This window comes from Rhincodon typus, chromosome 30 (assembly GCF_021869965.1).
Source record: "Rhincodon typus isolate 14 chromosome 30, sRhiTyp1.1, whole genome shotgun sequence".
Taxonomy (NCBI): domain Eukaryota; kingdom Metazoa; phylum Chordata; class Chondrichthyes; order Orectolobiformes; family Rhincodontidae; genus Rhincodon; species Rhincodon typus.
Genome location: NC_063361.1, coordinates 22,045,746 through 22,055,221, shown reverse-complemented (window position 1 = coordinate 22,055,221; position 9,476 = coordinate 22,045,746). Strand labels below are relative to the sequence as shown.

At 41.1% G+C, this 9,476-nt stretch overlaps 1 protein-coding gene across 4 annotated transcripts in view; it reads left to right on the top strand.

Annotated features, from left to right (window-relative positions):
* Positions 1–9,476, top strand: part of muc13b (mucin 13b, cell surface associated) — a 91,485-nt gene that overhangs the window by 62,220 nt on the left and 19,789 nt on the right. For all 4 annotated transcript variants that reach the window (XM_048614798.1, XM_048614797.1, XM_048614799.1 and 1 more), the window contains exons 7-8: positions 5,818–5,946; positions 8,697–8,739. In XM_048614798.1, the coding sequence (XP_048470755.1) occupies positions 5,818–5,946; positions 8,697–8,739 (172 nt within the window). The remainder of the gene's footprint in view (positions 1–5,817; positions 5,947–8,696; positions 8,740–9,476) is intronic.

Sequence of the window (9,476 nt, the reverse complement as noted above, 5' to 3'; positions counted from 1 at the left end):
TCCACACTGTGTTACCTCTACTATTGTAGCTTGGCCCTTCCCATCATTCTAGCCTGACTGCTCAAAGGTTTGTACCTTTAAATCGGTTCTCCCTTCAGCCTCCTCTGCTCCAAGGACAATAGTCCCGGCCTGTGCAATCTTCCTTTATAACTGCATTTTTCTGGTTCTGATAACACCTGGGTAAATCTCCTCTGTGTAACCCTCTCTAGTGCCATTACATCCTTTGTGTAATGAGGTGACCAGAACTGCACACAGTACTTAGGTTGTGGCTCAGCAAATAATTAGTACAGTTGCACCATTACACCTGATCTTATAGCAGATACCTTGACTAATGAAGGATTTAGAAGGAGCTGATGTATGTGGGTTGCTTTCATGACCAGAGTTACCTGCTTGTGAGCAGTGAATGTGATCATTTATTTGGCAACGGGTTTTGTATTCTGAAATGCAAGTTGGATTGGTCTCATTCTTCTCATACCCTTGCCTCATCCTTCCACCCACCCCCACCATAAGCATATTTAAAAACCTTGGGTGGTGGCAGTGTTGGGAGAGAATATACACATCATTCTGTTTATTTTCTCCCCTCTGTATTCAAGTTGTTTTTGTAATATCTGCCATCAGCTACATCTATACTATTGCATAGTTGTCAGCTACACTTCTCAATGTTTGGAAACTTGCGTCCTGACCATGACCCTATAGGTACGTGCCTGTCTTGCCCAAAACTGCATCTCCTCAGGTAAATTGCATTCTTGTGACTAAAAAACACATAAAAGCTGAAGATAACATAATGTGGAGCTGGAGGGACACAGCAGGCCAGGCAGCATCAGAGGAGCAGGAAAGTTGACGTTTCGGGTTGGGACCCTTTTCTGAAGAACTTTCTTGCTCCTCTGATGCTGCCTGGCCTGCTGTGTGCTCCTCCAGCTCCACACTGTGTTATCTCTGACTCCAGCATCGGCAGTTCTTACTATCTCCACATAAAAGCTGAAATTTGTTTTTGTCCTGGGCTATGTTCATCAATTCAATCCATGAGAAACAAGTGCCCTTTTATCTGCTTGGAATATCAGGAACTGGAACAGCTTTGTTGCAGCTGTTGTCTTCTGCCTGAACTGCAATGTGGAAGAAAATCAATGTAAGTGACAGTGAAACAGATGTTTGAAATATTTACAGAGCCAAGTGCCAGTGCAACAATGGCTCGTTCGTCTATTGCACCTTTAAATGTAGTAACATGTTGCAAGTCACTTTATAGGAGCCTTTGGATGACATGCAGACATTAGGACAAATGGTCAAAAACTTGGTTGAAGAGATAAGTTGCAAGGCTGCCTCAAAGGAAATGTTTGGGGAGGAATTCAAGCTGCTGTTCGGGCAGCGGTAAGCACAGCTGCCAATGATATAGCAATTCAAATCAGTGATGCACAAGAGGCCAGAATTGGAGTGGTGCAGAAATGGCATAAGCCTGCCAAGCAGACCAAGGTTATAGAGGGCAAGGCCTTGTAGGGATTTGAAAAGAAGGGCAAGAATTGTGAAACTAAACTGTTTCTGGAATGGGAGCTGCTGTCTATATCCTAACTCTATTTTGGACAACGTACTATTTATGAAAGGTGGAAAATGGGAGGGAAGCCAAATCAATGCTATGCTTCTTTGCTTGTTTTGTTCCAACTGATTTGGAAATGTTATTTTGTTGAGTGGAACACTGGCAATAACAGTGGATTATTGAGGTTGGTTGGCTCGCCAAGCTGGTTTGTTGTTCCGCAGACATTTCGTTACTGTGCTTGGTAACATCCTCAGTGCAGCCTCTGATGAAGCATCGGTGTGTTTTCCCGCCTGGTTTTTAAACTCTAGGGTCCGTTGCGATGGATTGCCTCACTTCCGGGTTTCCTCCATAGTGGAATGTACTTCTACAACCGCTGGGCATCAGAGCGGCACACAAACCCACACTAACCCTACGACAAGTGCTCACCCGAACTAAAGACCCACTCCCCGCCATGGACAGGACCAATGTCATCTACAAGATGCCCTGCAGAGACTGCGAGAAACACTACATCGGACAAACAGGAAGGAAACTAACAACAAGGGTACATGAACACCAACTGGCTACAAAAAGACACGACCAATACTCATTCGTCTCAATCCACATGGACAAGGAGAACCACCACTTCGACTGGGACAATACCAAGATCCTGGGACAGGCTAGGCAGAGACAAGCACGAGAATTCCTAGAAGCATGGCACTCCACGAAGCATGCTATTAATAAACGCATTGAACTTGACCCCATACACATTCCACTACAGAGGAAACCCACAAGTGAGGCAATCCATCGCAACGGACCCCAAGGTTTAAAAACCAGGCGGAAAAACACACTGACGCTTCATCAGAGGCTGCACTGAGGATGTTACCCAGCATGGTAATGAAACGTCTGCGGAACATCAAACCAGCTCGGCAAGCCAACCAACCTCAACATCCACAACCCGAGCTACAGATCTACTCCAAAACGTTAGAAACAGTGGATCAGTTGTCATTGATATCCATTCACAAAACAGCTTATACTTATATAGCACCCTTTTACTTAAACAATATATTTACAGGCTTGATTTGCTTAAATTATGTCTAATTGCAAGATTTTTAATTTTAGGGTAAAGGGGAGCGATCACAGTAAATTTAAATCTTCAACAATGTTCTGTGCTTACAATTTAACTACTACTTTGATATTTTTTCTGATTGTAATTGGTAGGAATTTATGTTAAACTTGGCCAAGAGGTAGAAGAAGGGGTCAAAAGCAAAAATTGCGGGTGAAAATCAGCAGGTCTGGCAGCATCCGTGGGACAAAAACAGAATTAATATTTTTGGTCTGGTGAATCTTCATCAAAATATCATGAAGAGTCATGGGACTCAAAACGTTAACTCTTGTTTTCTTCCCACAGATGCTGCCAGACCTGCTGAGTTTCACCAGCAATATGTGTCCGTTACAGATCTCCAGCACCTGCAGTTGTTTTATTGTAGAAGGTTGGGTCTTTTCTGTAGGATAATGAGGAACTGATAAGGAGATGGTAGTAAAACAAAGAACTATGGATGCTGAAGATCTGAAACTAAAACAGAAACTGTTGGAGAAACTAGCAGGTCTAGCAACATCTGTACAGAGAAAGCAGAGTGAAAGTTCGAGTCCAATGATCCTTCTTCAGAACTGAACTCGAGTTCTGAAATAGTCTGTGCAGGACATTCGTTAGGCCACTTTTGGAATACTGGTCAATTCGGTCTCCGTGCTATAGAAAAGCTTGAAAGTGTTCAGAAAAGATTTACAAGGATGTAGCTGGGATTGGAGGATTTGAGCTATAGGGAGAGGCTGAATAGGCTTGGGGTTTTTTTCCCTGAAGTGTCAGAGGCTGAGGGATGACCTCATAGAAGTTTATAAGCTCATGAGAGACACTGATATGGTGAATAGCCAAGGTCTTTTTCCCAGGGTACGGGAGCCCGAAACAAAACGGAATAGGTTTAAGGTGAGAGAGGGGAATGATTTAAAACGGACCTAAAGGGCAACTTTTTCACATCCAGTGGTGCGTGTATGGAATGAGCTGCCAGAGGAAGTGGTGGAGGCTGATACAGTTACAACATTTAAAAGGCTTCTGGATGGGTGTATGAATAAGAAGGGCTTAGAGGGATATAGGCCAAATTCTGGCAAATGCAACTGGATCAGTTTAGGATATCTGATTGGTACAGACAAGTTGGACCGAAAGGTCTGTTTCCATGCTGTATGATTGTATGACTCAATGGCTCTAATGAGACATGTACTCACACAGAACTGTATTATGTACAGTAGCGTAAATAAGAGCTTGCAAAAAACCACATACAGTCTGACAGTAGTCACTCATAGGTAATGCAAAATCATTTCAGGCCACAAACCACCAGCAGATATGCAAACTCACTAATCTGCAGAATAAAACCCCTGGTGGCTCAAAACACAAATCGTTTGAGAGGAGAATTAATGTAACAGATTGCAATTTGCTAATCATAACTTTGTGGTATTCATTGAAACAAGATTCCTTTTGAGCACTTTGGAGTGGTCAGCATTTAAAATCGTAGAACATAAAATAAATGAAATATCTAGGAAAGAGTGCAATCTGCAGTAAGAGGTTTGGAATGGGTTACAATCCATTGTGTTTGGTTTTCAATGGAGGCTGAAAGACAACTGACTAACACAATGCAGGGAGACAAAGAGAGTGACAAATTGGCTGCAATCTACAGAAACAGCCTCCTGAGCCAGAGTGCTGGAAGCAAAGACAGACAGATTGCACAGGTGCAGAAAGAAGGATAAGACCACTCGGACTACTGGTTGGAGGTGTCAAATTACAGAGCAAGAGATCAGGAACACCAGCCATAAGCATTACAGTATTATGTTTTCTCATGGGTGTCTGTCTGCTTGCAGTTCCAAAGCCATCATTTTGATGGTGTTTGCCGCACTGTTCCGTTGTTCATAATGCCCTTATTTCAGAAGGTTAAAATGACTTAGAAACATTTAATCTCTTATGCTTCCTTGGAGCCTGCGAAAGATTGTGGAAGTTGCAGTAAGTTCTGAAAATACTGTATCCACAATCCCTCATAGCCCCATTTGGTAAATTTTGTTATTTTAAGACTCAGCAGGTACTTGCTGTCTACAGTCTTTGAGCAAAGTTTGGCCCTCAATCATGTATTTAATAATCACTTCACTCGGGTTACTTCACTTGCCACTCGTAGCCTGCATTGTGCAAAGGCTTTGTAATGGGAAGCAATTTTCAGCAATTACTCACACAGGAAGTGAGATGGTCCATAACTTTATATCAGCTTTTTCATTAGGTCGTGGTGTGAAATGAACTTTACCAATTATATGATAGGAAAGGTAGTGGGTCCATTTTTAAACAATGAACTGAAGCATTTTTTTAAAATATGAAACTTTTATAATGGAGAAATGGAATTTTTTTTTCTTAAATCAAAATCCAAAATATTTTGGAGTTTGTAAGGGAGGCAGGGACATATTTAAGAACGTTAACTCTGCTTTCTCTGCTGAGTTTCTGCAGCAAACTCTACTTCTGTTTGTTTTAGATCTCCAGTATTTGCAGTTCTTTGTTTTATATTTAAGATCTTTTTATTCTGAAGTTATTTGTAACACATGTTTTACATTTGCTTGATACAATATATGCAGTTGTATTATTTTCTAGGGTTAAAATACAAGCTGGGGGTATTGAATGATCTCAGCTCTCAATAAAGTAATTTTAAACGGTCATCCATTACCGCTAAATATCTAATGTCTCCCTCAGTGTAGCCTTTGTACGAAACCACCACAGTGTTATTGGCACCAAAGCAATTGTCAGAACTTGCAAGCTAATGTTTTCCATTTCAATTCTGTGGCTGAACAGGCTAAGCTAAGAGGAATGCCTGTTGGCAGCTTGATTAGCCATCAGACTGCTTTAGAGGTGGAAATGTTTCTTTCTTAAAATTAACTTCTGTTTTAGTTGTAGAGAGATGTTTGCCTTTGTTGATGTGATGCATTGTCACATTGACCATGCTTTTACTTATTTTAAAGGATTGGAAATAAATCGAATGTGGTGATATGTGTTCCATTGGAATCTGTTGAACTTATGTCACTGCTGTTGAGGGGCAAATCCTCTTGAGGTTTTTGTTTGCTAGAGGGAATATTAGGAACAAAGGCAGAAGTAGAGCTGCAGCAAAAGCAGACCTTTACCAAATTCTAAATGATATTAAAAATGACAGGAGCAAATTTCTTGTATATGATGTTTCCTTTTCTTGTTTTTCTCTTCTTCTCCCCAAACCCCCACCATTTGTTGTAAAAAGGCCAAAGCATATGCAGCCTGAACCCTTGCGATAACACCACCTCACAATGTAATGCAAACAATGGGATTGCTATCTGCAAATGTCTGCCGGGCTACTTCAAGTTTGTTGCTTCTGATCGAAGCTGCAAAGGTAGGTAACAACTGTCCAGAGAATGTGCTTTTCAATACATTTACAACAACTTGCATTTGTATAATGCAGTTAACATTGTAAAATATCCCAGACACAAGAGCAATGGCAAACATAATTTGAGACTGCAGCGCATGAGCACATACTGGAATGAAATGCCAAATGCATGATTGAAGAGGTTGGCTCGCTTTACAAAGCAGAAAAGGGCCAAGATGTTTAGGGAAGATCTGGCATTTGGGGTATAGGCAGCTGAGAGCACAGTTGATAAACATGGGGTGGTTTGAAATCACTGATATGTACAAAGGCAGAATTGGATGGGTACAAAGATTTCCATCAGTTCCATTACTGAAGGAGGATACAGAAAGGGTTGAGGCTGTGCCATCATGACAAATGATGAGTGCAGCCAAAATTTAAAACTGTACCGGTCAGTTTCCTAATTGTTTGTAACACTTTCTGTATAATGAATTCTGTCGCATTTTGAGGCCAAATCTGTCATTTCAGACTTGATTGTTCTGTTTGTGAGGCCAAGTGACCTGTTTTTAAAGTTGCTGGTGAAAATGCGATCAAAAATTCCAAGTTCAATCATTCAGTGGCGAGGAAGGCTTTACACATTCGCTCACTTGGTCTTGCAAAATAATCCACCCCAATTGGGCTCTCGAAATGGATTAAGATCTGAAAGGCAAAGTAACTCATCTCTGTCCATGTGAAAAATTCCCTAATTTCCATGTTGTGTGAATCCAGTGATTTGATTGTCATTCATCATGAACTTCTAAGAGTGGAATTATATTCTGCTGCAGGATTTGTTGCTTCAAACCAACCAGTTTTGTTGCTCTTCACTTTCGCACATCTGTGGCAATCTGTTGGTTAATGTTATACCTGCCAATGTCATTCTGAAACCAGCCCTAATCTCTGTATCACATGAGGCATCTGCATACTCTTCCACTAAAACTGCCATTGAACTCTTCATTTCCAAAAAAAACTTTAGATATATGTACATTAGGATAGGACATAATACATGGTAGCACAAGCTGAATTTGTCCTTCACACAAGCAAAGAGTCCAAATTTCACCAACCTACTGATTAATCTACATCCCAGAGTACTTGAAATGGCCCAAGAAATACTGGATGCTTTAGTCACAATCTTTCATGATTCTATGGACTCTGGAACAGTTCCGACAGATTGGAAGGTAGCTAATGTAAACCCACTATTATAAAAACAAGGAGGTAGAGATAAATAGGGAATTATAGACCAGTTGTTCTGACATCAGTAGTGGGAAAATGCAATAAGATACATTATCAAGGAATTAAGAGCACAGTAGTTAAAAAGCAGTGATAGGATTGGACAGAGTCAGCATGGATTTACAAAAAGGAAACCATGCTTGACAAATCAATGTAGCTGTTAGTGTTGATAAAGGGCAACCAGCGGATGTGGTTTAATTGGACTTTCAAAAGAGTTTTGATAAAGTCTCACATAAGAGATTAGCATATAAAACTAAAGCGTGTGGCAGTAGGGATGGTGTACTGACATAGAGAACTGGTTGACAGACAGGAAACTAAGGGTAGGAACAAACAGGTCATAGACTCCCTGCAATGTGAAAGCAGGCCATTCAGCCCATTGAGTCCACACCAAAGTTCTGAAGTGCATCCCACCCAGACCCACATGCCCTACCATATCCCTATAACCTTACATTTCCCATGGCTAATCCACCTAGCTTGCACATCCCTGGACACAATGGGAAATTTAGCATGGCCAATCCACCTAACCTGCACATCTTTGGACTGTGGAAGAAAACTAGAGCACCTGGAGCAAACCCACGCAGACACGGGGAGGATGTGCAAACTCCACACAGATAGTTGCCCGAATTGGAATCAAACCTGAGTCCCTGGCGCTGTGAACAGTAGCGCTAACCACTGAGCTAAGTGGTAGGCAGTGACTAGTAGGGTACTGCATGGGTCAATGCTTGGATCTCAGCTATTCATAATATAGATGAATGATTTAGATGAGGGAATTAAATCTAATATCACCAAGTTTGCAGACACTACAAATCTGGGTGGGAATGTGAGCTATGAGGAAAACGCACAGATGCTTCACTGTGATTTGGACAAGTTGAGTAAATGGGCAAGTACATGGCAGATTAAGTATAATGTGGATAAATATGGTGTTATCCACTTTGGTAGCAAAAGCAACGAGGCGGATTATTATCTGAATGACGATGGATTGGGATAAAGAGGGAGGTGGGGTGCAATACAGCAGACACTGAAAGTAAGCAGGTGCAGCAGGTGGTGGAGAAGGGAAAAGGTATGTTGGGCTTTATTGAAAGAGGATTTGAGTACAGGAGCAGTGATGCCTTGCTACAATTTTTCAGAGCCTTGGTGAGACCACACCTAGAATATTGTGTGCAGTTTTGATCTGGGGAAGAATCTTCTGGCTATGGAAGGAGTGCAACAAAAATCTTCCAGGAATCAGTCTTGTATGGTAGGACTGACTTATGAAGAGACAGATTGGATCAGTTATGACTGTATTCTCTGGGGTTTAGAAGAATGAGGGGGGTATCTCGTAGAAAATTCTAACAGGACTAAGGATAAATGCAGGAAGGATATGCCTGATGACTGGGGAAGTCTAGAACCAGGTTTTAAAAGGTATATATGGTTTGCACTGTTTTTTGTTCATAAACATAATACTGCTGGTGTAAACATGGCACCAATTGATTTATTTACAACAATCGATTTATTTACTTTTCTTTTCAAAACAGCATGTCTAAGTGGATTTAAGCTTGAAAATGGAACATGTGTGAAGTAAGTGCTCCAGCAGACACCTCTGTTTGTGTCTGTTACATTATTTCCCTTTCGATCTCTGTTCTGATTTCAAGAAATATTATACCCTTGCCTCAGTCATACTCTTCGTTAAGTACACCTTTGATGCTCCTAAATCACACAGCAGTCATGACGATGAGGTAATCCAATTGATGCTAGTTCAGGACAGTTTTGTGGACTTGAAATATCTGTGATGGAATGACATTTTTACTTTGTTTTTAACTGTCAGTTTTGTTAAGAACCGTCTTTGGCTACTTGATAGCTTTTCCATTTTTGAGTCAGGAACCAGTCTCTGTCCGTGCACCGCATTCTTTTAAAGTGTATACCCAAAGAGCAAGTGATGACATCAACTTCCCACATTTACATAAGTAAATGAAAGCCCCTTTACTGATGCTGATATGAATGATTTAGATGAGGGAATTAAATCTAGTATCTTCAAGTTTGCAGATAACACACAGCTGGGTGGGAATGTGAGCTGTCAGGAGAATGCAGAGATGCTTCACTGTGAGTTGGACAAGTTGAGTCAGCGGGCAAGTGCATGGCAGATCAAGTATAATGTGGATAAATGTGATGATATCCACTTTGGTAGCAAAAACAAGAAGGCAGGTGTTGGGGTCAGTGGGAGTGCAATGAGACCACCATTTGAATTTCTTACACTATGCATTGTTGTCGATAATTTGAATCCTTACAATTGCCAGGTTTTCAATCCCGGAAGGTAA